This window comes from Semicossyphus pulcher, unplaced genomic scaffold (genome assembly GCF_022749685.1).
Source record: "Semicossyphus pulcher isolate SPU_LCO1_2020_fin unplaced genomic scaffold, fSemPul1.0.p SCAF_13, whole genome shotgun sequence".
Classification (NCBI taxonomy): Eukaryota; Metazoa; Chordata; class Actinopteri; order Labriformes; family Labridae; genus Semicossyphus; species Semicossyphus pulcher.
Window position 1 is genome coordinate 15,426,010 of NW_027211637.1, and position 27,801 is coordinate 15,453,810.

Below are 27,801 nucleotides of genomic sequence, written 5' to 3' on the forward strand. Positions count from 1 at the left end.
GTGCATAATGGGGGGAAATGAATACACAGCCAGCGATATGTGAACATCGCCATGGTGAGACTCGCAGCAGGCACAGTGCAGCACCGACGGCTCACTGAGGAGAAATAGCAGGATTCCTCCCACACAGAGATCAGATGCAGGTGCAGGGAAGCACCGCTGTGCCCGAGCTGTAAAGTAGGACTATCATTACGGCGCGCGTCCCCAAATATTATCAGAAGTGATCCGGAAGCAAAGTGGAAAAACATAGAGTGCCACAGTCAGTAGCTGTCGTTCTCGGGGCATTAGCATGTGAGGCCATGAACTCCTGTCTCTGGAGTGGACCTGTACATGTGCGACAGTATGATTAATGTGACTCCACACCCTCTGTGTTATTCAGTCCTCGTGGCGCTCACGTCCAGATAATGAGGACTGCTGAAGCACCCCCACTCTGGGTGCACATGCCCTCCGGTGCAGCCATCACAACCGGAGGATGCTCCGACCAGGATTTGCCATTATGGTTTTCTCATTACAGGAGCAGCGTGATTTTAGGAGTTGATGGGCATCCGAACACTCGCACACGGGCCCCGGGAAGTCATCACTGCCTGGAAAAGAAAAAAACTCATCAGTGGCGAGTATGTGGGGCAGTGTGAGCCCGCTGTGGTGTCGTTAACGCCAGCGGTCTTTAACCCCTTGAGCTGACTCTCACCACCTCACCATCAGCAGCTGCCACTTGACAATTCCCATTTAGGTGACAGCTCACACGTCTCTATTCTTCACAATCAAACCAGCCATGAGGTGATGAAGTTCTTAGATCCCGTCCAGTATTAAGTCACAGCCTCTTTGTGTGTTAGAGCAGCTCTTCTTTCCTTTGTGTGTGAAAGAGATGTAGTTAACGGCTAACAGTGCAAAGTGATTTAAAGCTAAGCAGGTTTTTTTGTCCTTTTCTCTGCCCGTACCTCAATTACTGTGATAAATCGTCTCACAGAGCTAACGCAGACTGTAATTCCAGGGTAGGGACCTCTGTAGTAGAGACAAAACACACTCAGAAGAAAAGATAGCAGCTACAGATGTCTCTCGATCTGAACGTTGAGAGAAAAGAGTTGAATTTTCTTCCCAGCATCTACCTTTGAAGCTTGGTCCAGTCTCTCTCTCGTCCCGGTTTACTGTCGGTTTACATGAACTGACATCATCACCAGTCACTGTTTCATCAGAAACAGCTTTGATACGGTCAATGAGCGGCCTTATGAAAAAAAAATGTGTGAGGAAGAAAGAGCAAGACCATGAACTCTATACCACACATTAATGCCACCAGGGTTTTCTATGTGTTTGCCCACTGGGACACTAAGTATACACTTCATTTTTAAGTGTGCCGTTTAAAGGCACTACTGTCCCACAGAGCAATGCACAAAGGACACGAAGGAGCTACAAACAGCTGCAGCACTTCAAAGCAAATTGCCGATGGTGATGAGACAGCTCCAGTAAGATAAAAAAAAACTAAAAAGGGAAAGAAAAAATCTGAGGAAAACACTTTTATTCGTCTTCTTTTTAAAGGACTAGTCATTTTTTATAATAGGCTAAATGGGGCTCCAGTTTAGCTCAGCAACTTCATTTGCACGTCCTATATACAGAGGCTACAGTCCTCAATGCTGCGGCCCCGGCCTCGACTCCCACCGTCGGCCCCCTGCCGCGCCTCGTCCCCACTCTCTACTCCCCTGCTTCTCACACTGTAGGCTCCGTCTCTCTCAATAAAGGCATAAAAGGCAAAAAGGAAATTTAAAAAAATAGGCTAATCCCTTTCTAGGCCAGATGATAAGATTAATACCATTTTTATGTGCAGTATACAGTATAACTGGGACCCATCAGCTCTGCAGAGTAGCTCCCCACAAATACTAGAAGCAGGTCCAGCTCTTGCCTGGGCCAATTATTTTTTATTGTTTTTACAGAAATTGCCTTGGACAGAATATTACCAAAATCAGCTTTTTATCTCCACTTCAGATGACACTGTCATGTACGTCTTTGCACCTATACCTGCTCAAGTTTTCGCGCATCCTCAACATGCATTTAATAGAGAACAAGAACAGCTTTGTCAACCGTAACTTGTGCCCTTATCTATATATCTTATCCTGTTCGGGGTCGCCGGGGGGCTAGAGCCGATCCCAGCTGTCATTGGGCGAGAGGCAGGGTACACACTGGACTAGTCGCCAGTCAATCACAGGGCTGACACACAGAGACAGACAACCTTTCACGCTCACACTCACACCTACCTGCAATTTTTTCCAATTAACCTAACAAGCATGTCTTTGGACTATGGGAGTAAGCTGAAGTGCCCAGAGGGAACCCTCACATGCATGGGGAGAACATGCAATCTCCACTCAGAAAAGGCCCCCTATGTCCGAACCGGGATCGGAACCTGGAACCTTCTAGCCGTGCGACGACAGTGCTAACCACTGCACCACCATGCAGACCTAAGTTGTTCCTAATGCAGGTAATTTGACTCCAGTTTAACTGTGTACATAGAGAGAAAAGTTAAACTGGAGTCAAATTAGCTGATGTCTTGCACGATATCAGCAAGTTACATGTAGTGTGAATATTTTGTAGTACACGCTGAACACAGTTCTATGGCATCGGGACACAGACAGGAAGACAAACAGAGGACAATCTGTAACCTAAAACCCTTTTTACGATCCATGATGCGAGCTAGCAGAGTGAACTGAATCCGCGGTAGAAATCCTTCACAGTCCAATTAACAGGAAGAATTTCCCCACAGCTCTCGCAGCAACGCCTCGACAAATTTTACTGTCAGGGGGGGAAAAAGCCTCCTTCCTATCACTTCTGCTACAAGGTTATATAACTGCTGGTGCATGGCTTTAACTAACACTGACTGAAAACAGACTCTCTCTCAGACACATGCAGCGACAGTCTAGAAATGAGAGCATTTGCCGTGAAAAAAAACGACAGAAAAAACTAAATGGGCGTCGACTATCTCGAGAGAGAACGTGCATTTCAGCGCGGCGGCCCTCGCCACTGCTCAGACCACTTGACAGACATTGATGATGACATTTGAAAAGGGCACAGCGCTTCATGATTGAAATTATAGGTGTGTTTTCTCTAATCATTGGAGAGCCTCTGCTATTATTCAAGCGGAGTATACACTCGCAATCAAAGTTCAGAGCCTCGGGTCTTTGCACACCAGCGAGTCAACCAGGGGAGGCTGGAAAGAAAAGAATCACGATGAGATTCAACCCCTGAGATAAATACGCCGCCTCCTCCTCCTCACGCGTGCCCTTGCATAACTGCACCCCTACCTGATATCTCATGCAGCGTGTGTGAGCTCTGAGATGGAGCAACAGCAGCTGTGTTTTCAGAGGGATTCAGTGCTGTCAGGCAAACTGAATGATGACCCCCCTCGCTCTCACATTTGATATGTTCACACACACGGGGCATCAATCCCAGAAACAAAGAGATGCATCTGTGAGACGTCCGGAAAATAAACACATTATTCACAGATACTAATGATGGAGGAAGACGGGGAGTGATGCAGCGAGGGAGTGACTTTTAAAGGAGGTGTTTTAGTGAAGATTCTGGAGGATTCAAAAGCCTCTTCAAAGAACATCACACCACAAAGGAATTCATGAAAATACTCTCAGGGTTCCTTTCAACATCAAAAGATAGCACGGGGATACCCCACAAGAGAGGAAACAAGAGGTATGTCTAATATTGATTCTTCCTGTCTATTTTAGGTGACTGTGTGTAAACACATTATGGAGATACACATGTGGACAGTAAGCAGTGTGTTCCTTGTTGGGCGGGGAGGAGAATGGGAGGAGTGCACCCCTCATCCATCCTCTGTGCACACACTCTAATAAGTGACCTGACTCACTACACTTAATGGAATACTGCCCCCTATTGGACAACTCGGCTAAGAAAACAAATCTTCATCAATACAATGAAAGAAAACCCAGTTTTGCTGTGTTGATGACAGTGTGAAAGCTCATTGTGCTCTTTTCTATGTCCAGAAATAACAAGATAACATCCATAGGTGAGGTCTGGATCAGCTCCTGCGCCCTGCTGCCAAACCACGCCGATCCCAACAGAGACGTGATGAAAGACAATTGGCCTCAAAGCCGGCCGCAAAACCTTCCATGAAGCTGAGGTGCTGCAATGAAGGGGAGCCGACATTGCTCTGATAGGAGTAAAAAAAAAAATGTGTATGCTGCTGCAACCATTACACCACCTTCGCTGAACTCGCAGAGCTCATTATCTTCAAACATTGCTGCTGCCGGAAAAAAAGCCACAACGCACAAGAAGGTCAAGGTTATTGATGCAACACGAGGGGCTGTTTAGAAGGATATTACAATATGCACAAGGCCGGTGAGATTAAAACTATAGAAACTAAGGCAGAGTGGCGTTGGAGACAGCTTGCCCTCTCCTGCATACAGATTGAAGCGGCTTTTTAAACAGAATACCAAGTAGAGAGGACTAACTCAATCTTATTTTTCTCCTCAAACCAGCATAAAGAGTAGCACACTCCTCTGGGCCAATCATTAAAAGGATGAGTGCCAGACTTTAAACCACTGTTAACAGTCAAATTAAAAGCCTCTTAATGTCTATTGGCACAGGACTCTAACTCTACCGGATGTGGTGAGAGCCGCGTGTTTATCATGAGTCCACAGCATGAAGAAAACAGCATCTATTATAGAAATAGCCATGCAGGCAGGTTGGAGGGAAGGAAGATGAGTCACATAACGTGAAACAATAATACAGCCCAAATAACACATGATAGTGATTGAATATGTGTCACATATCCAGAAAAACATTCTGATGTACACTCCGCTCACCACTCCAGCAGTCGAGCGTAATCACATCAAGGCATAAGCATGTCTGTCGTTCATTTGATGAAAGTTAGCCATAAATGTAATAAAGCTGCCATGGTTATTAGAAGTGCCACAGGCCATTTTACAGCAGCTCACACACCTCAGATTGGATTATGGAGAGAAATATGATGAGCCAAGGAAGTAGAACTGGCCCATTTACAAAGGACCAGGGGAGGTTTAATGGCGTGTGACTGAATCCATTCATACAGATTAACTCTTATAGCGTTGACAATCTGCAGCGGTATGTCTGAGCGCGGTGAAAAGTCAAACGCATTCTTTTAAGGAGTGCTGCGATTCAACTGTCGGTCCGTATTAGCTGTGTGTTGTTTGTATGCAGCATACTGAAACGACTGCAAACATCATACCTGCAATACTTTGTATATTAGCATCATCATCGAGCATCATTGTTTTAGCACTTAGCTTAAACACCATGTGACAAAGTAAAGCCTCTCAGAGCTGCTTACATGGTTGTAGAGTCTCCTCTTGTTATTCTGTAACTGGCCAAGAAAAGTAGATTTTCAGTCTTACAAAACATATTTTAGCATTTGTTGTTTAAATAAGTAATCATCTGATTTTCTTTCTAAAAGATGAGATGGCTTGTGTAATTGTTTAGGCCTCAGTATGCGCTTTGGCAGACAGGGAGCATTTTGTTTGTCATCTTCTTTAAAAGTCGTCAATAGAGGCCAATCATCGTAGTTTGAGATTTGTTGCATCGAGGAGCATCCATTTTTCTGTCAGAAATAACCAGCTGATCTGTTAGTGGTTACTGTGTTGACACTGAAATTCTCCCACATAAAATATAGTGTAGTGGCGTCGCCAAGTACTTCCTGTCTACCTGCAGGTATTCATGTGTTTCATTTGTGCAGTTTCTCTTTTGTTTTTTTGCTTTGTGTATATCTGTTTGTTTGTCTCTCCAGCTCTCTCTTTCTGTCTCTCCCTCTATCCCACTTTCTCCACTCATCTGGTCACAATGAGTCTGGTTCTGCTCGAGGTTTCTGCCTGTTTATTATTTGATATTGTTTTTCATTGTAATTTAATTTATTTATGTTTCTTTTACTTCAGTAAGATTTTAAGGTAGAGTAAGTAATAAAGTATTTTACTTCTGGCTTAACTTTGAGATCTAGTTGAAGGATACAGCTTAACTTACAAAACGCTTTAGAGAAAATATATCAGCTATGTGTAAAACCTTGTGAGTGATTTATCTGTTACTGCATGTCAAAGTCTGACTGCGAAAGTTTGTTCTTACCTTTCACGTTCACTGATGGTTCAGTTCTCTAAAGTGTGAAAGTAAATGGTAAATGGACTGTACTTGTATAGCGCTTTTCTAGTCTTTGCGACCACTCAAAGATGCTTTTACACTACATGTCACATTCACCCATTCTCACACTGATGGCCGAGGCTGCTACGTAAAGTGCCCAACTGTCAATCAGATATCACATTCATGCCCGTTTGCTATGCCACCGGGAGCAATTTGGGGTTCAGTGTCTTGCCCAAGGACACTTCGACATGTAGCCTGAGGGAGCTGGGGATCGAACCTCCAACCTTCCGATTGAAAGACGACCGACTCTACCACTGAGCCACGGCCGCTCAGAAAGTGAAATTCTTTGGTTTGTACTCGAGGTTTGTCGCTCTCAGTACGACTTTGACTCACTGGCTGACGTCCTGAGGTGAAATGAATTTAATCTGTTCACTGGGTCACTTGGAAACATCTGTAGATGTTACGTTCAATGTCACCATTATGACACAGTGTTCCTTTCTCTGGTTCCATTCTGATTGATCCAGTGTTTTTTCAGCTAACCAAAATTCAGTAACCAAATTTAAGTAAAGTAAAAAAAAACTGTCAAATTTAGGCACTTAAAAATTGAAGGTGGGAATACGCTGTAGTTTAACACTTAATCCACTTGCTAATGTCTGATTCTGTCTGGAAAATTAATTAAAGTGAAATAATAAAATCAAAAGAGGTTTAGAAAAGTTTAATTATCCACCTCTGAGAGCTCCAACAGCAGCTCTGCAGATGCTTGTGGATTTATCTTTCCGTTAATAACTGGCGGTTCTGAACGCAACATAAGTGGATTTCACTAATTCCCTCGTATCTCTACAGACTTTCATTAACAAGTCTGAACAAAAGTTTCATGTCTGAAAACAAGTAAAGAGGCTAATTCTCCTGAAAGTTTGATTGTGTGTGCTTGAAGCCTTGAGGAGACGCTGCGCGACATATGCTCAGTCTGAAGAATTACAGACGTGATGAGATCTTGACAGACTCCTCGGAGGATGTCTCTTGTATCAGGGATTATGCCTCATTAGAGCAGCTCCTCCTCAATTTCCTCCATAGACTGATTTGATTAGTCTCTTTTGTATCTAAACTGTGACGCCTCCTTATCCATCTCTCCTTTCTCTCTCTCTTTCTCTCCCCCCCCCCCCCCACCAGCAGCTAACCGTCCCTCCTGAGCTGCTACGAGCCGTCAGGGATCCCCTGAGGATGTGGGACAACCGCAGAACCCTGAGTACTTTTCTCTACACATGGCACCGTGTCGTGTAGGAGGCCCTCAGGCTGCTTGTTATGAACGTCTGACTGGAGGGTGACAGGTACAGAGGGTGCCATACTCTGTCCAGCTGTCACACTTCTCATCCCAAACTGAATATGTCACACAAACTCAAAAATAATAATAACATGAGCAAGTGAAACCATGCATTGTTATTTAAGACATTTACATAAAAACAGGCCCATAATTTAGACCCATAAATTCAAGTCCAGCTGTTCTAAATGAGATTCTGAATTCTGGTGTTGATGATGGTAACTCCTGAGCCTGCAGAGGGGCAATTAAAAAGTAAAAACTGTCTCCCAAACAGACGTGACTGAGCAGAAAAGACAGACCAGCTGCTCTGGTGGTTTCAAGCTTCTGATATGGTGTAAGGGTCTTCACATCTGTGCCCTTTCTAAGTCACCCAACACCCTTCAACAACAAAAATCTAAGGCTGTAATCTGTTACATCTGTAAGTTATTTTATTATTAATATTTTAAAATTCAATCTTGATTGGGTTCCAGTCACTGGGAGACAGCTATCAGATAAGCAGCACTCCAGTAACAACGCTCAGCTGGTGCAATTTTCAATTTGAAATTAGCAAACTGTCAGGGAGAATCATGGCACTGAAATAATAGTGAGTAAAAGGGGGTTTGTATTTGCTAGGCAGTAAAGCTGCAGATTGAATATTAATAAATGTGTGTTGTTTTCTTTGTAAACAATTAGTTTGAACTACAAATGGGAAACACAAGGGTTACATGTAAACAGGGAGGCGGTTCACTTACACTCGGAGGGCCAGATCCCACAGATATCTTAAATCATTTGTTCCATCAGCAGTTGGGTACTTAAACAAGCTGTAGACACTGTTGCCATTGCACATATACCAAGAACTGTGAGCTTTGTGTCTATCATGGTGACATGATCCATGGGAGTATGTATTATATTATATGTATTTATGTCCCCTGTTCTTCTATTTATGTCCTTTATGGTGTCCATGCTTTTGTGTGCTACTGTTGCAAACCAAATTGCCCCTTGGGGACAATAAAGATTTTCCAACCCAATCCAAGAGGCTATATTTTCCTAGAAGAAAGATCCATCCATCCATCCATAATGTATACCACCACTTATCCTGTTCAGGGTCACAGAGGGCTGGAGCCAATCCCAGCTGTCATTGGACAAGAGGCGGGGTGAGAAGAAAGATGTACTTCCTGTAAATCAGGTTACATTCACTCTCACGTCTTTCAATTCTAAACATATGCCCGTTTAAGCCTCATAAGGATATTTATATGATGAAACAGCCCAATTAAGATCAATTTCCTTGATTCTCATCTTAAGTAGTAATCAAAAGAGGCACTTTGTGCTTTCAAAGATGCTTGTAACTGGTGCTTAGCCTTTCTTAATAGTAGTCACTATGACTAGAAGCACCTTTTTTATATATTAAAGCTTCTTCAAGGACTGCCTTCAAAAGAAAAATATGAAGACGAAAGACGTGCTTATTCACTCCAAAGTTAACTGAGTAGCTGTCTTCTTAAAGAACTCAATAAACTGCAGCTCTGCATACAAATAAAAAAAAGCTGCAGTTTAGAAAGTATTAGTTTCTTCTGTGTTTTCAGAGTTTGTTGTAAGACAGCTGTCAATCTCTGACGTCAGAGCACGTCATTAATAAGAGAGGAGGGTGCTGTCCAGGGTGCTGATTCCTGAGCCAGGTCTGTCAGTGCACAGCAGACACAGCCTCAACAGGTGTAAGGGAGTGATGTGGCGTTCAGAGACTTAAGGACATCTGGATTGTGTATAAAATTATATATTTAAGAATATTTAGTTTTACGAGTCCGACACAAACTTTTTCTCCTCGCGAACATGGACCTGCTCCCGGCTCAAGAGGCTGCTAAAATATACCACACTAACTACGTGAGAAACTCACGCGCCATCGGCGTCATGTGGGCCGTGTTCACCATCTGCTTCGTCATCATCACCATGGTGGTCTTCATCCAGCCCTTCTGGATCGGGGACAGCGTCGACACCCCGCAGGCCGGGTACTTTGGCCTCTTCCACTACTGCATCGGTAACGCGCTCACCTCGGAGCTCACCTGTAAAGGCAGCGTGCTGGACTTCAGCTCCATCCCCTCCCCGGCCTTCAGGACCGCTATGTTCTTCGTCGGGTCCTCCATGCTGCTGATCGTGGGCACCATGGTCTGCTTCAGCTTGTTCTTCTTCTGCAACGCCGGGAACGTGTACCGGATCTGCGCCTGGATGCAGCTGGCCTCAGGTTTGGTTCTTCATTTACTGCAGTACTGAACAGTTTTGAAGTAATCACGTCCTTCTATTTTTAGTAACTTCATAAATCCGCCCCACTACATTTATTTGTTAGTAGTGCTCAGTGTACCATATGTTCAATGTATAAAATATGATGGCTAATTATTAAGTACCTAAAAGCATACAAAGTAGTCTGAAGTAGCTTCATGTCAACCAGCTACATTAAAACTAGGCCTAGAGGTGAGTGCATTAGTCGCACTAATACTTTATAATGTACAGTATATAAACACTATATAATGGTCCATTCTGCACTATGACTACCCTTACTTTTTCTATGGTTGTATTTCTTCTGTTTGTACTTTTTAATCCAGATCTTCTACCTGTAAAGGTGTATTTCCATATTTGGGAAATCACTACTACCACCTCCAGAAATAAATTGAAAACTTCATCCACAACTGGTGGTATTCAACATAATAAATGACCTTCAACAGAATAGGGTAAAATGGAAAAATGAAGTTGTTTTTTAAAAAACAAACATCGGGGTAATGGTGTTAGCTCAGTGGGTAGAGCAGGCACCCCACACGCAGAGGCCACAGTTCTCAAAGCAGCAGCTGCATGCTCGACTCCCACCCTTGGACTCTTGCTGCATGTCCCATTGCCCACTTACTTATCCCCATATTTCCTGTCTCTCTTCGGCTGTCCTATCAAATAACAACTCATGTATCATATCATACTCATTTTGTAGTCCAGAACTGATACTAAACTCCCAAACTAAGTGAAGCTGGAAGATAAATCAATGTAAAGTGTGATTAGCTATTATAAGGCTTGGTATCAACTAACATTACAACAAACGTATTCCCAGAAATATCGTCAGATTATTGACATTGAGACATTGTGTAATCACCCGACTATACAGTAACCATTTCACCAAAAAGCTTAAAGGGTTTATGAAGAAGTTTTCTATTAATTTTAAGAGTTATAGCTGAAATCCTGTCCGAGGTCAAAGGTCACAGTCTTTGGAGATACATTACGTAGGAAAGTGACTTAACCACATATTTTGTACGTTTTAAAAACTTATTGCAGCTAAATGTATCCACATTAAGACACACATCAGACTCTGAAATGAAGCAGCCGGTCTGAAGACTGAGTGAGACCTGCGTCTCTCCTGCAAGTGTGAGGTGATAAACTCATCCTGTCATGAGCCACCTTCTCACCTCTCTGGTTTCAGGCGCGGTGTGTTTGTACTCGATGTGTTGTTCTTCACTGTCGGAGCCAATAGGAGATCCGGTGTCAGACTCTGACACCTCTGATGGTGGATAACTTACATGTAACATGATCAGGTGTTGCTGTGTTGTTAACTGATCTAGACTTACACCTGACACATACAGGGACCAAGAAAACAAGCTATATGATAAAGGCCTGAATATGTAGTGGTGGAAGAAGTACTCAGAGCCTTAGCTTATGTTAAAGTAACTGTATGACAACAATAATCTTTTTTAATTAAATTGGGCATTGGTTTAGCTCAGTTGGTAGTCCTCCCCATATTCCTGTCTCTCTTCAGCTGTCCTAAAATTATTTATCAAAGTAAGAGGGTTGATTATGGCACCATTTCCTTCTCCCCCTGCAGCCGTGTTGATGGTGATGGGCTGCATGATCTACCCGGACGGCTGGGACGCTGAGGAGGTGAAGAGGATGTGCGGCCAGAGGACAGATAAGTACAGCCTGGGGAACTGCACAGTGCGCTGGGCCTACATCCTGGCCATCATTAGCATCCTGGATGCCCTCCTCCTCGCCTTTCTGTCCTTCACCCTCGGCAACAGGCAGGACAAACTGCTGCCGGATGACTTCGAGGTGGAGGGAGCCGGTAAGGAAATTGAAAATCTCTGGGGCAGCTATTTGGAATTCGGCTATCATTCTGTCTTTATTATATATAACTGAGCTTTCCCTACTGTCAAAATGTGATTTTTATTCTTCAACACACGGTTCAACTATTTTCAGATCATAATCTGCAGCTGAAATCTCTACAGCTCACAGCGCCCACACTCCACCTGTCTCCAGCAGTTTCACCTCTTCTCTAACTGTTGAGGTGTTTGTATTTTGACTGCCATTTACGATCACTACTGCTGTTTCAGATGATCAACTGTTACAAATTTTATACCTGCAAAATTTCAACATCGAGCACACAGACATTTTCTCAGAGAAGTGAAAAAGGTTTTTAACAAATCATATCAAAGGTTTGTGAATAATTAAAAGTTGTTGACCTGGACACAGCAGTTGAAGTTGGGGCGGCTGTGGCTCAGTGGTAGAGTCGGCCGTTGGAGGTTCGATCCCTGACTGCTCACATGTCGAAGTGTCCTTGGGCAAGACACTGAACCCCAAATTGCTCCCAGTGGCATAGGCATCGGTGTGTGAATGGGATTAGTGCTGATTGACAGTTGGGCACTTTACGTAGCAGCCTCTGCTAAAATAGACAAGAAAATGTATGATGTAATATTTCTGAGTTACTGAAACCTTCTGAATGTTTTTATGGCCTTAAGTGGAGTTAAAACATAATCAAGCCTTTGGGAATTCTATAATGAACCCTAATTTGCTTCAGCTGTGTTGCATAGATAAACCCCACCCATGAAGGTGTGCAAGGTGAGTTGCAAGCATGGGTAAGACAGAGGAGCTTTCACAAAAACTGAGAGGAAATTATTTCATTGCACCTGAAGGGCAATGGGTACAAGAGGATTTCCAAAAAAAAAAAACATTCCGAGAGACACCATTGGGAGCATTATAAGGAAGTTTAAAACGTATGGAACAGTTGCAAACCTGCCTGATTGTGGGAGAAAGCCCAAAATTTCACTAAGAGCCTTTAGCAACTTATTTAGGACAACTAAGAAAAACCCTGTGTTACTGAAAAATGCCTACAGAATGACCTGATGAAGGCCGGGACAAGTGCTGCAGTGGCAACTGTATGACAAGCGCTGTAAAACTTTTTTTTTTTTTTCTTACAGATAACTCCTGATGAACATGAACCTTGAGGACCACAAATAAACATCCAGAACAGTCTTGAAGTTGAGATCAAACAGATTCTCAGACTTGCCTTTTTTTATCTTCTTCTGCTTCATGGTGACTTTTGGTAAATTGAAATTCTTCATTACACTTTTGCTTCATAAACCCAGACAAGTTGTAATTTTTCCTATTAAAATGTATAAACTCAGAGAAACAAGCTCTACACAGTCGTTTTGTGTTGTATGAACATCTGTTTTATTGTATGGTGTTGTACAGTTTGTTTTTTTTAATCGACAGCTCACACAGAATCTAGGATCTTGAGTCTGAAACTGATGTAAATTTTGTTTTCACCTCGACTTTAACAGATACAGATAGAATACTCTGATATGATCAATTTTCGACACCATGACAGAACACCAGATCTCACCATCTCTATGGTAAAAACAGTGACATTATTGAACAGTTGGCCATACATACAACCGAGCTCAAACACATCTTCCATACGCTTTATTAAAACACAGCTACCCAGCTAAATAATTTTAGCTAAGATATAAGATTTGTTAAAAACTGTACATAACTGTAATATACATAAAGGCAAACTCTTTGGTACAGATATATACAGTTTATTTTCACTTTTTTCCTTTCGATCGGGCTTCTTAAAGTGTTGTCCTTGTTGAAACCTTGTTAAACACTATATTCCTGAAGTGTGATCGTGTATGAGAATACCAGCCTCCCATGAGAATGAAAGATCTCATTTATTATTATTATCAACTAACCTACACTAACAACGGATTTGTTATGACTAAATTATATGACCTACTTTATCAGACAGTGGAAGTCTCAGGTAAACCAGAGTGTCTATCTGCAGAAATGCCATTACCACAGTCAGTGTAAATGTCAGCCCAGTGTGCAACTTCCTAAGCCTACTTTACAAATACAAAATATATACCTTACATGTGTAATATAAGATAAAATAATTCATTTAAAAAACAACACAGCACTAATGAAAATGTACGAGAAAAGAAGTGAAAGCGGGTCCTTTCAAAGGGGACAAAAATGACCAATAAAGGCTACATATCCTTGACTTGTTTGTGTTTTAGTGCAGGAGTGTAACAAACAAGGATGAGTCACTAGCAGTACAATAACAGGTTTGCTTAGTTGGGCGGGTGAACGGAGCACAGCAGTTGGAGCCAACATGAGCACAAAGTAATATAATCCACTGGATTCCCGACGTCATCACGCAGAGAGAAGAACCAACAAATACAAACATACACAGAAGCATTAGTTCAATAACAAAGAACGTAAGAAATCCAAAACAACGAAACGAAAAGAGAAATAAATATTCATCTGATATGCCCAAACTGGAAAGTGATCTGTTGCAGTCTCTGAAGAGAGAGAGGGAGAGGAGGGAGGTGCAATGGCTGGAGGTCTCCACTAGAGGGCGAGCCATGGGTGGCGCAAGCACTCTGCAGCCGTGGCTCTCTTCTCCGGGATCAGCTCCAGCATGGGAATCAGGAAGTCGGTGAAGCACTCGGCTTCTTCACGGGGCCACTCGTACTTGTCGATCAGGACCTCCAGGAGGCCCCACGGCTTCAGCTTGGTGATGTGTTTCAAATCACCTGCAGGCAACCACAGTCAGACAGAGCTGTGTCAGAGACAGGCAATGTCCAATGCTGACATTTACTGCAATGGGGTAATTAAGACTAAAAAAAAACATGGCTATATAACTAGGTCATACAGGTATAGGTCAGGACATACATTTAATATATTACTTTATAAACTTGACTGTTAAAATGTTTATATCTCTTAATTCTCAATGTTAAATCTTAATTAGCGACAGAGAATCTTTGCTAATCTTGACACCGATACTTTTTTACCTTTCTTGGTGAAAAAATCCTTGGAATATTTGCCGTTCATTATGAGTTTGCGTGGGACACTCCCCAGCAGCTCAATGATCAGCGCTATATGGTCTACACGGCGGACAGTTTGCAAGAGGAGAGGGGAAGACAGACAAGACAAACAGATTCATCAGACAGTGTCCCAGTCACAGGCCCACTCTGGGCGTGTGGGTGGAGGGCTGAGGAGGAGAGTGGTCCTGCTGACAGCACACACACACGGGCCAGATTATTGCAGAGATTTGAGTGCACAGATCTACTTTGAACATTGCTATCATCACACATTACAGCAGCTGTTTTTTAAGCTTTTTCCATCTCAAAGATGTTTTTACATCAACTATTGTTTTGTTTCAGTCAATCAGACATTAGATGGGATCCCAATGAAATTCCTTTACTGCAATTCATGCTTCACTTAGGTCAGTCTTTTACTGCTCATTTCACGACCTACAACTAAGGTTATAAGTAGTCAGTTTTACTTCCTGATCTTTTGAATGGTGTATATATTGAATTAAAAGCATTTACCATAAAACCCGTAATATAAGTCGCACCGAATTATAGAATGCTGTTTTGGGGGTATCCCAGAGCGAAAAAAAGGATTTCTATAGCTATTTATTAATAAAAATGCGTTTACAAGGTATTTCAACACTATTTAAATGTATTTACATTTGACAAATTCTAGCCTACCATCTGTTTTCGCCATGTCGAGTTTTAAATCCTGCTAGCTAGCGGTGCGGTAGCGGCAGTTGAGCTCAGCTGGAGGCTGCACTTGTGATCATGACTGCGCATGTCCGTGACGAAGCGTTAGCTAGATTATAGCGCCATCGTCTGGTAAAAATACCGTAACACAATAACATACCTCTGCATTTTATAGTGGTATATTGGTATCACCGGTATATAGGACGCAGCCCCGAAGTGCGTCTTATACACCGAATTTTACGGTATGTTTATACACCTGCTGTTTATTGCTGTTTATAGCTGCTGAAGCCTTAAAAACGGCTACAGCCTTTTTTTCACATAAACATTCTTGGGTGTAAACATAGAGGTCACACTTGGCACACTAAAATATAGACAATTAAAAAGAGAAAAATGCACTTAAGCATGCTCTGGTTGCTCTGTCTGAGATGTTATACTGTTGTAGAAAGTTAAAGAAACCTTCTAGTTAATGGGAATTTCCACTACAGTGATCCATATTGAGTGTCCAGCCAAGTTGTCTTGCAACTATTAAGCAGGTACTGAATGTACCACAGTCAGGACATCTTTGGCAGAACTACCGACACTCAACTCAATGGAACTGATGGCACTGTTCAAAGTTAAGGACCTGTATTAGAACGCACACACCACCATCTTTTGATAGATCCAAATGTGCTGACAGGAACCCTTCCTCCTTTCACTTCCCATCCACCGTTCCCTGAGCGGGCCACAGACAGAGGGGTTTCGTACCTCTCTTGTTGAAGTATTCCTGTGACAATTTCCCACTCAGAGCATAGTGACGAGGGATTTTACCAAGCAACTCAATCATGAGAGCAAGATGGTCTGGAAATGAGGCACATCAGAGGAGGAGAGGGAGGACAGAGAGTAAGAGGTAACAAGATGAGGAGGGGATGGCAAACAGTCATCTGGAACAATGTATTAGGGACAATGGATGATGACAGCCTCATATGACAAGAAGCCTATATTATATTTTCACATCAAAAGCTGTTACAGACATTTAAACACATGTGGGCCATTCACTTGTATATCAAAAAACAAACCATGGAGACTAATGTTGAAAATAAGGCTTAAAGAAGAGCCAGCAAAGCCACTTAAAATTAGACAGCAGAGCCAGAATGAGTGATTAGTGAGGATTAGTCAGTCAAACAAAACAACAGAAAACAGTGGAAGAAAATAAAGCAACAGCCTCGTGAGTTCATAGTTTAGGTGAAGAAGCAGATTCACAGCTGCAGGGCATGTGCCCATAAACGCAGGGTTGGATCTCAGCACATACCTGACGTGCTGCATCAGAATCAAGTCAGCACAGAAACCTCAAGCTAAGCCAGCGAGCACAGCCAACACAAACATAAAGAAAGCATACAGAGGAGGACAAGGAAACGTGGAGTGATGGAGATGGAGCAAAGATGAGGAAGTGAAAGATGGCCCCGTTTCCAGTGCGGCCAAAAAGTGTGGTTTGAAGTGTTAGAGAGGAAATAAACACAGGAATGCTGGTACTCATCATCACATGATTCACATCTACATTTCATCTAATTATCAGACCGTTTCAAATCACTGTAATTGAGTACCTCATTTAAGTGTGAAACATCAAGGAAAGTACACTACAACTTATTATGCAAACTGCACAATAATTTGCAGTGCAGGTCATAACTTGCCATGCACATTGTGAAACTCTTAATAGAGATTTAGAGATTTTTAATTATTCATTGGCTATAAAACAACCTGAAGCTTTTCACAGTAGCAGTAACTTTAAAAAAGCTACCACCAAAGCTAAATGCCTCTTAGCAGTGTAGCATACATTTCAATAACACTTCTAAATATAGCACTTAGGATTAATGCTGAGCAGTTATAACTGGATACAACAGAGAATAAGCAGGAAGAGGAAGTCCCAGCAATACCTTCATCCCTGGAATAATCCTCCCCAGAATGTGGTTCAAACAAGTAGTCCCCTGTGGCGAGCTCAAAGGCCTGAGGAGGGAACACAATTATCATAAACACAGGAAAAGACACTGTTTGAAGGGAGTGATTCTCACACTCCTTCACAACGCTACTGAGGACTTTAACCCTTTGAACTCTGCAGGAGCAATGAGTTTGCCAGGGCTTAAATTGGTACGTTGGATTACAATGATGTCATTTCATTGTAATTGGAGTATCTTTAAATGTGTTACATCCCTAGAATCTATAAAAGCTAAACTACTGGGTTATGCAAGTCAATAAACCACAATGATTGATGAAAGTATTTACTGCACACTGTGCTGGTACTGAAAAAGCTCATTTGACATCCTGTTTACAGTAATTAAAGGTTTAATGAGCCGGATTTTATTGTTTAAAATGTTTATTATTATATTATTTGATAGGCTATTGTTTAGACCCATATTAAAATATAGCCTCCCCTCTCAATTGTAAATCATAAACATAAGAAGTGTTCAGTTGTGTCTGTATAAGCAGAGAGTCTGCCTTTTATCTGAATTTTCTAATTTGCTGTGTTTGAGACATCTCTGGGTGTCAATTTGTGCAGTGGTGTTTCGCTCACAGCCAACAGTCCACAGGCCGGGTCTTAATGAAAACGTAGAGACCAGGTGACATCACTGTCTCTCTGCTCTGCTCTCTGTCTGTCTGCAACAGACGCCAACGTCATTTCTGCATCTTTACTAGACGCCAAAAGGACTTTACCAAACCGACCTGTGAGTGTGAGCAGTATAGCTTAAGGTGAAGGAAGGCGGAGCATACAGATACACAGTCCACAGGCATACAAAACCCTGTACCTTCCTGCGGGGTTGAACGGAGGTGAGCAAATTACTTCGTTGTTTAGAGCATAACCACTGTAAAACTATTTTTTCCCATTTCACGGCTTTGTTGTCATTAACTGCGCTCGGCGCACCCCCAGAGTTTTTTTCAAGGCTTCAGTACCTTTCGGTTCTATCGAATGTAAAAATAACAGAGATTATATGGTTTTAAACATGTGGTATCAAAAAAGAAGTACCAAAAATTTTGACAACCTTAATTTAGATGTTTGTCCTCAGATTTTTGCTGAATAAATACACAAAAATTACAATCCAAAACAAGTCTTAATGTTGAAACATTATACATATATTTCTTCCAGAAGTTATTTGATCTCCGTACATTTTTTAGTTTGTGTGATAAATTCATTTTTATGAGCAGAGTGCAAAGGCCTTTTGATAGTTATCATGACTTATTATGATGTCATTTCTTGGAGTGTTTTCAAATACTTCAAATCCCTGGAAGCTGTGCAGCCCAAAGGTTATGCAAGTTGTGTAAATTATGCTCTAGCTATTGTTGTTTTAATTTTAGAACATCTTAAATAAGATTATGTAAAAAAAAAAAAAAAAAAATTCCCTGCAGCCAGATCACATAAGCCTCCTGCTGCCCACACATTTTCAACATTGTAACGCACATAAAGACGTCATCATCCAGCAAACAACGCGATGATGCAAAAGATTTGGGGAATGGAATGAAGGCTTTACGGCTTATAGTTATTATTCAAGATCTATTTAAACAGGATCATGTAAAAAAAAGAGTTTAGGTACATTACCAAGACATTTTTCTACAATGCCATAGTTAATTCTTAGTGCGATCTCTTACCATGCAGGCTGTGCTCCAGATATCGGCTGGTGTACTGTATCCAGAGCCAATGAGCACCTCTAAGGACCGGTACTGCCGTGTCTGGATGTCTTCTGTAAAGTGCTTGTGCTGAGAGAGGAGTTAAAGAAGAAGAAACAGAGCTTAAAGATTCTGTTTTCTAATGATAAGAGAAACCTTATAAATAGTGTTTTTATCCGTTTTAATAGCTAGATGACATTGGATGTGACCCTCGCTGTAGGGTTTCATCACTAATCAGGAAATCCCTCAGGTCATTAGAGGGCTACTCACCACCCAGCAGGCATTTCCCAAGTCTGCAATCTTGACCTTGATCTTTTCTGCATTGAGTGGCTCAAGGGGGTTAACTAGCAGGGATCCCGCTGTTAGCTTGCCTACATCAGAGCAGAGACACAGAGAGATAAGATGGACTAAACATCCCATAAAGAAAAGCCTGACGATCAATATTTTAAAGTTCACATTAGTGAGCCGTTATTAAATTTCCAAAGCGGGCCAGCCCAGCAAACAGAACCACAAAACCTCTGTGCAGTCATTAGATGGACTAATTTTGGCTGACTGACCGTTTCTCAGGCCGTCCTCGGTTGTATATTGACAGTCCTCTCCCTCGTCCTGTAAAATGCTTTGCTCCAGCTCTCCCTCCTCCAGGCCGGCCAGCCCAGCAGGAAGGCATCTCTCCATGACTCCACTGCTGTGAGCACCCCTGAAATCAGTCTCAGTCTCCAGCTCCTTGAGATCTGCTACGCCGTTGCAGATTGAGTGGATGGGTGACTCCTTTTGTTGCTCCTCCTGACCAGCACATTTGTCTGTGGGCTCTGCGTTGCCGTTGTGTTGGTCTTCCTCCCTCCACTGGGACTGCCTCTGGTCCACCTCAACGTGGCCGTTACAGTTCACCTCTGTCAACCCGTCTGGTCCCGTCGTCATGAGATCTGCACTCAAGATGCTCTCTGGAGATTCAGGGAAAGACAGATGACAATTCTTTCCAACCAACAGGAAACAGAAATTTAGGACCAACATATTAAATCCTGTCATGTTAGCTTCTTACCCTCCGTTTCCTCATTTCCTAGCTCCCGAAGAGACACCTGTCTGAGAGGAGCGCAGGCACGTCCTTTTGGAGACTGAGGGTCCTCGTCTTCATCGTCTTCCTCCTCTCGTGGCTCTGTGGTCTTTTCCATCTCCTCCAGGTCCAAGATGCACTTTTCCAGCAGCTCCGCCTGACGCTTCTGCTTCTTTTTTATCTTCTTCTTCTTGTTCTTGGACATTTTTACCGTCTGTCAGACACATAAATAAGAAATACAAATGTTTGTGGGACTGCTTTATTTGAGTTTTACCTTCAAAAAAGAGAGAGCCAATGTCCAGTGCAAAAAGTGAATAATGAAAGAGTTGTACCTGTTTTGGAGCAGGCGCTGTGCTTACTGGAAAGAGAACATAAGATGAGTACAAACTGTCATCAAACTGTGCTCATGAATGTCAATGTGTGTGTGTGTCTCTGTGTCTCTCATACTTGCTGAACCGGAGGGGGGAGGCGCCCCAGCCCTCTGCCACTCTGTGGCTTCAGCTGCGAGCTTGCGGACGTAAGGCTCATCAACACTCATCAGGATATTCTCCGGCTTGATGTCTGTGTGGATGATCTGACACTTGGTGTGCAGGTAGTCCAGGCCTTGCAGTACCTGAGAAATGAGAGAATGGAGAATGATATTCCGGCTATAAAAATGTAACTGCACTTTTAGTCTGAGAGCAATAATCACTTTTTAATGTTTCAATATAATAATAATATATTTTATTTATATAGCGCTTTAAAAAGGTAATCTACATGTAAAAACAACATAGCAAAGACAGTAAAAGCAATATACAGTATAAAACAATCAAGGTGCAGAAAAATAAAGTTAAAATATTCTTTTATCTGCGTCTCTTTTTGTATTCCACAGTTAAAACATGAGGCATAAACATCTGACACATGTGACCCATTCTAAAACTATCTAGGGAGTGAATAGGGCTGGACAATAAAAATATGATTACAATATTAGATAATATGGATCAATATCAATATTTAATATGATACATAATTTAATAATACTGCTAGTTTGAGGACGCTCCTTATCAGACACAGGAGGTCAGGAGGGGTTGCAAGCTGTCCTGCTGTTAACACTGGCTCAGCTTGTTTCAATGACATAATCCTTCAGTTTTACAAGAAGCTGAATTATCCACAGATGTCTCCTACTCTAAAAAACAGAATGATCCAGTGATTAAAAACCAGTAATATCACTCAATAAGGCACTTTCAAGTTAAAAATCAGAGTTTCTTTGATAAACTTTGGCAGGATGGCTGTTAAACGGTCTTCTAGCCCTCTGTTTACATCTATTTTATATATTACAGAAGTCATACATTTTCTTCACCTTCAAACAATGCTTTGCAGTGGAAGTGGCCGAGTTCTCCGCTGTGTACTTCATATGCAAGCAAAGAACCGCAGACTAACTCGCAGTTGCCATTCTCTCTGTTGTCTGATAGAGGATTTGATTTAGCAGTATTTAGTGTAGAAAAAATATTTAGTGAAAATGTCCTGACATTAGGATTTGTATTGATTTTACTATGATACCCTGTTGAGACTGTTTGATCACACAGCCCTTGGAATGAGCAAACTAAGACACAATAAAATCATTGTAATTTCCTATTTTTGGTTAAGATACCGAGCGCCAGTCTTATGCAACATATCGCTGAATCAGTTATTTGTTCCATTAAGACCAAGGGCCACCAGGTTAAAAAAAGTCAAGGCTTCAGAATAAAGCCTTGTTTTAGGAGCTTACTGTTTGTATGTTCCTTCCTCACAAACAGAGGCTAGCCTGTTGGCCACGGCTCGTGCAAACTATTGGTCGAACCTTCATTAGGAGTCACCAGCATACAAAAGGTGTGACAGTGACGGTCTTATGTTACCTGTCTTACGATGCTCTTCACACACGGCAGGGGAAGCCCTTGGTAATTAGACTTTATTATCCACTTCAATAAGTGATGGCCCAACACCTCAAACACCATGCAGACATCTGAAGATCACAGTGGTTAAGGTATAACAATGGCAAAAAAGCACAAGATGAAAACAAACTTCCTATTTACCTACCTGCTTACCTCTCACCTACATGCGGAGTAGCATTATTTATACTGAAAAGACGGCAGGGCAGGTCATAGAAGTGCACACACTAGAGTGTTGTCAGGGAGTCTCGTGTTACAGCTACAGCTATCCCTGTGGCATTCTAAGGATCTTACTCAGCCAAAGTGCTGTGATAGGTGGAGGTTTTATAGTGCAGCCATCACCTGTTGTTTACTTTGTTACTTGCTTTCTGCTTTCCAGCTAAATTTGACACCAGGGTAGAGAATGGTTCTCTCTTTGACACAGCCAGCTTCAGTCTTTCCAATAGGAAGTGATTAGACAGAATAAACCCGAGTCATACCAGGAAGCATTAGGAAGTATTTTTTGGCTGTAAAGGATACGTGTCCCATTAACCCCGGAGATCTTGAAGTCGTCTAGCAGCTGGACCACCATCTCCCGTTTGGGGTCATCGGGGTCTGAGTTTCTTACCTTAGGATAAAGTCACAATACAAAACAAAAAGGATTTAGACTAATGATAGACTGGAACATTACAGGACTGGTCACTTCTCGAAAACAAACACCAAATATGCTGAAAACTATTTGTGTACGGTTTTTTGATTAATGTGATTCCAACTCAGAAAATCTCTTTGAAATACACGGAAGTCCTTACAGATCTGAGGAGTTTGATCTCATCCACTGCTGTCTCTGTGTAGTGCTCTGCACTCTTCACAACCTTCATTGCAACAAATCTCTTCACCCTGCAACCACAAAGCAAACAACGTTCGCTAACAGGAAGCACCGAACAAGTCCTACCACAACAGTGTCGCAGCCAGCCGCTACTGACTCTGCATCCAACTCCAGGCTTCAAAAACAAAAACAGTTCAATGAGAATAAGCTGCAAAAGATTTTCTCTCACTGGATGTCCCAGGCGAGCCAAACGGTGGAGAAGTGTCCCCAGCCAAGTTTCCGGATCACATGGTATTTTCCGTTGTAAAGGTCTCCTACTTTCACATGGTGGTAGCCTCCTAGATGAGAGGGCAGATCAACAAACAATGCACAGTCAGTCAGGAGATATTTGTTTTGTGCGAACCAAACAACACTTTCATAAAATGTTTCAATCTGGTTGTTCTTAAAGACTGTGTTACAGTGTGCATATAAACATGACTCACCTTTGCAGTAGTCATTAGGGTCCTCCTGCTCCTCATCATCAGAGCCGAGGATTTCCTCAGGTTCTTCAGGTTCCTGAGGCGAGGCCTCCTGCTGGGTCGGCTGTCTGGCTCTGGGATTGACTGGCTGCCTGTAAACAAACACACGCACGTCAATAACAATCACAGACTTCATCAGAACAAAATCCCTGTCAACTTTGTGACCTGAATAAAGAAGTCTTTTGATTATTACAGTCATAGCATCTCTAACCAATAATCTGTCTGTAACATTGTAATACATTTCCCTTTCTTCTGTGAAGGTGGCGAACAGCCACACTCAAAATGTAACCACACCCAATTCCTGCTTAATGCATTACAGGTAATTGTTCCCAGGACAAACAAAAGAGCAGCAGTTGGCGTTATTCTCACAGGACAGAGACGTCAGACCTTTAAACATGTGACAGGTTGTTAATCTGAATCATGTCACCGGGGAATTATGTTGTGAGCTTTGGTGTAACCGCTAACATGTGTCTTGGTGTGGCCATGATGTCACCAAAAGATGCATTGTAGTTTTAGTAAAAACCTTTACCTTTTCATTTAAAATAATGTTAAACAGGATTCAGAATGCTCTTTAATTTACTGACTTTGAGCTACATTGAGCTCGGAAAAATCTGCAGATTAAAATCAATAAAGCTCCTTTCCAATTGAGTAGTATCTGCTATAAACAAACATACATCCACTTACGCAGTGCCAGGAATAAAAGTGAGCAATGCAAACAGACTAACTTGACTTCTTTGTTGTTTTTTTTTGTTACTCATGTAAAAGAATAAAGAAAAGTTGTTAACAAAAAATGAGGTTGACAAAACCTTTCAAAAGCTGCAGCTGATTAAAAACTACATTTTAATTTCTAGATTTTTTTCTGGTGATGATACGAGGCTGTCAAAATCTTCCTGAAGCAGATCCGCACTGACACTCATCATTCCACAGATGTCACAATGAAATACAAAATAAATTAAATATTTAAAAAGACATCTGTGCTGCAGGGTATTTTTCTAAATGCACAGATATTCAGCTGCCAACTGTCTGAGCAAGAATGGCTTTACTAATTTTAACACAGTCCTACTGTATCATGTAGGACAGTCTAAAACACTGCTGAATCAGGACTTCAGTACTTTAAATATTAAGAAAAGAGTATTGAGAATCTAGGATAGGAAAATAAGCACGCACAGGAACGTTTCCAATAGTTTTTCATTTAACACACGATGTATGACGGGCTGTGCATATTGAATATGTTGATCTTACTTCAATGTGTAGTTGCACAATTTATCAGCGCTGGCATCACTGAACAGGCGGATTGCCTGGGGTAGATGTACATTTTAAATATACTGCCATTTAAAAGAGACCAGTTTTATTAAAAGGCAGGTTTAGTAAAGCTTTTAATGAGATTAATTCCTCTTTTGAGATTTTATTAATGTGGTTATTTTACATGAAAACAACAGTTCTGCACCTTTAACAAAGCACAGTGGGGCATCTTTGACAGCTTAGTGTAGGTTGGAAACTAAATCAGGCTTTACAGTTAAGAACATCTCTAATCACACAACATTATATATTTAGTCACTCAATAATGTAATTAAAATCCCATGTGAAGCGTGCCAGCACTCTGGCTGTGTATATATGTTTAGGATCCTATAATCTGTGTTTACCAACAGTTCAGTTGCTAATATTAACTTGAAAGCTAAACAGTGTGATGTTACTTCCTCCAAAGAAGAGATTAAGGCTGCTCATCGCCATGGGAGCCAAGAGAGCCGAGATCCCATTCAAATAAATTCCTAAACTGGTCTGTAGCGTCTCAGAAATGGGCAACTGGTTTCCACATAATCTGCAACCAACCGTACTTATTCATTCCTGACACGGATATTTTAAGCAGAGAGGCTTTACCGCATGTTTGTGCTCCAATAACTGAACAGCTGCAATTCTGGATTTTAGCAGGACTTTGACTTTCTGACTGTTTCTGTTCCATTTGAAATGCATTAGTTACTGTTGCATCGCAGCAATAATTGTACACATTAATAACACATTTCTGATTTGAAACAATTAGAATTGGCAACAATAATTAACCTTCTAAATTCCCATAATCAGTCACAGCTCTTTATTGACTACAGAAGAAAGCAGACAGGGATGAACTGAAAAATAAATGCAGAGCCAGACACAACTGTAAAAGAAATCTTTCAATGACAGGAAAATATAACATGGCTGCTTTTAATTTTGGGTAGATGCTCATATTCTAAGCTGCCGTGAAGGCATCTGTCTAATACCCAAGGTCTGATGTACATTTTCCTTAAGAGGCATATATTAAACTGATATTCATCCTTTCAGCTGATTCAGGATAGGTCCTGCATGCCGCTATGTCCTCAGCATGACTGAGAGTGTGGCTGCTCTTACATATGGTGCTCAGCATGCAAGGATGACTGTGGCATGCAACGGTAAAGTTATATTTAGTTTCTTAGCATTAAATGAGTCTTACGCCTAACGGACATGCCATGAAGATAGCGCTGTCAGGAGGTGAGGATCTGCAATAGTCCTGTTTTGTGTGAAACACCATGCTTCGGTGGGCTGATGTGGGCTTCTTCATTCTCTGGTTTTAAATATAGCACAGGCTGTTATGCAACACTCCAGAGGATACCACTGATGGCATGATTAGTAGATTGTTAGGTAAACCAAAACAATCAGTATCAGAGATACTATTTTGAGCCCGATGTGTAGCATAATCTTAATGCAATAAACTATTTTGATCGGAGGACACAGCCCTAGTTTATATTAGGAGCTGCATACTGCACATGCTATACGGATAGCTTACGACTTGCATCTTATCAAAATAACTGTCCAAATGACAAATGCAACTGCCCTTGCTTGAACTCCCTGCAAAATGCTATTAAAAACATCTCAAAGTGCTCAGTCTCATACGATGTTAATCAGCCTTACAGATATCATCTTTGGATCGTGCACAGACTAAAATAAACACATGAATGCAAGCCTGCATTCAAGGACCTTGTGTCCGTTTTTAAGCATGTACAGGCAGCACGTGTGTCACTGCAACACACAGCAACCTCTGACGGAGTACAGCTGACAAATTTCATGCTTATAGAGTGTAGTACAACATGAAGAGGCAGGTGAGAAGCTTTAACTGGTGGAAAAAAACTCACTTTTTGCTGGTCTTCTTTGCTTTCGCCCTCTTCTTCCTCGCCTGGAGTGCCAGAACTGTCAGAAGAAACCAGTGAGCAATTATTTTGCCATTGTCTGGTTGCCGTTTGATGTCTAGTTGACACTCAAGACAAAAAAGGGATGACACTGTCTGAAGCTACAACACATTCAGCCTACAGCTCAGAAACTCCGTCATTGTGTTTTGCATGAAGTCATGTGAACTATAATGATTTAAATCCTCATAGCAGCTTATATATCGGTGTGCAAGACATCCAGTTTAATATTGGAAGCCATCTACAATGTTTAGTTAGAACACTAAGCGACCCAGCTAAAGATGTTACATTTCTCCTGAGAAACTAACAATAGTGATATAATTTCAGACACACAAGGGGCTAGCTGGTCAGTTAATACATTAACGCCCGATTAATGTGTCAGTGATTAAGGTTGTGTGTAAAATGGAAAGAGCTAGAGAGCTAAACGTAGCTAGCAGGATAATCCTGACATGTCCCATTGAAGCTAAAGCTAATGTCTAGAGAGCTAACGTAGCTCGCTCCAGCTCAACAGTGCGTGACAGACGCGTTCATTTAAACCACCATCTAAATGAATGCAGCTGGGCTTCTCCATACATTTGTGACTGCGGCGGAACATCAGCTGCAGTGTCATCACTCACCGTGGCTCAGATTACTTATATATTGTGCGTTGTGTCGGTGTAAAGATTTACCTTTTCTCTCCATGTTGGCTGGATCCGTAGCCTAGCCGTTAGCTACTCCAACAGTGATCGAATGTTCCACGCATGCGCAATGGTTCGTTTTGCTCAAGGGGAGCTTCCTCAGTGATGTCTCCACCTGAGCATCACACCATTTTTAAAAAAAATCATTTTTTACTACACGGAAGCAGCAGGGGCAGAGAAAACGAGACTGTGAAACCTCTTATAGTATTTTATGTGGTAACTTGGTCCTGATAGGATTCCAAACCCGTTTTTTCTAACAATTTATTTTACTGTATAACAATGGCTTCAATACGTTGACTTAAAGAATACCCAAACAGTAACAGTCAGGTAGATGTACAGTGTCAAATGATATGCCACGATGAAGGTGATCTAATTTAATGGTTTGTGCCAAAATAACACAACTGAAAAAGGTGAAATAAGTATGGGGTAAGTATCTATGGATTGAGTTAAATTTTAATACAAATTTAAATAGCTGTTATCAGAATTAAACACTATGACAGTAAGATTAAAATCCACTGTGAGAGGCTGAATTGACAATGATGTGCACAGACACTTTACCCATACTACCACCAACCCCCATTAGCATTAGCATTAAGGATAATGCTTTGGGTCCTTTTTACAGCAAGACTGATACTGTATTTGTGCATCTAGATTTTAATGTTTTATGACAACACAAATCTTGGTAAGGAACTCTTACATCTTGTAGATAAAAGGTTTTGACCAAAAGTAGGACACCTTTCTTTTTAAATTGATATAAAAAACATAACGTTGGCCCTATTTCCTGATACAATTTGATGAACATA

The 27,801-nt window shown here is 41.6% G+C and overlaps 2 protein-coding genes across 2 annotated transcripts; one reads left to right on the forward strand and one right to left on the reverse strand.

Annotated features, from left to right (window-relative positions):
• Positions 1-9,229: 9,229 nt before the first annotated feature.
• Positions 9,230-12,788, forward strand: lhfpl5b (LHFPL tetraspan subfamily member 5b). The gene is made up of 3 exons (XM_069660720.1): positions 9,230-9,641; positions 11,256-11,492; positions 12,625-12,788. The coding sequence occupies exons 1-3, from the start codon at positions 9,233-9,235 to the stop codon at positions 12,633-12,635; spliced, it is 657 nt and encodes a 218-aa protein (XP_069516821.1). The 5' UTR covers positions 9,230-9,232; the 3' UTR covers positions 12,636-12,788.
• Positions 12,789-12,867: 79 nt separating this feature from the next.
• Positions 12,868-27,041, reverse strand: srpk1a (SRSF protein kinase 1a). Its single transcript, XM_069660022.1, has 17 exons — positions 26,990-27,041; positions 26,271-26,325; positions 23,092-23,219; positions 22,839-22,947; positions 22,593-22,680; positions 22,324-22,411; positions 21,772-21,878; positions 20,345-20,510; positions 20,230-20,255; positions 19,886-20,111; positions 19,404-19,787; positions 19,117-19,217; positions 18,829-18,936; positions 17,124-17,193; positions 15,958-16,050; positions 14,500-14,592; positions 12,868-14,241 (listed from the first exon to the last, which is right to left on the reverse strand). The coding sequence occupies exons 1-17, from the start codon at positions 27,000-27,002 to the stop codon at positions 14,057-14,059; spliced, it is 2,040 nt and encodes a 679-aa protein (XP_069516123.1). The 5' UTR covers positions 27,003-27,041; the 3' UTR covers positions 12,868-14,056.
• Between the last annotated feature and the right edge of the window lie 760 nt (positions 27,042-27,801).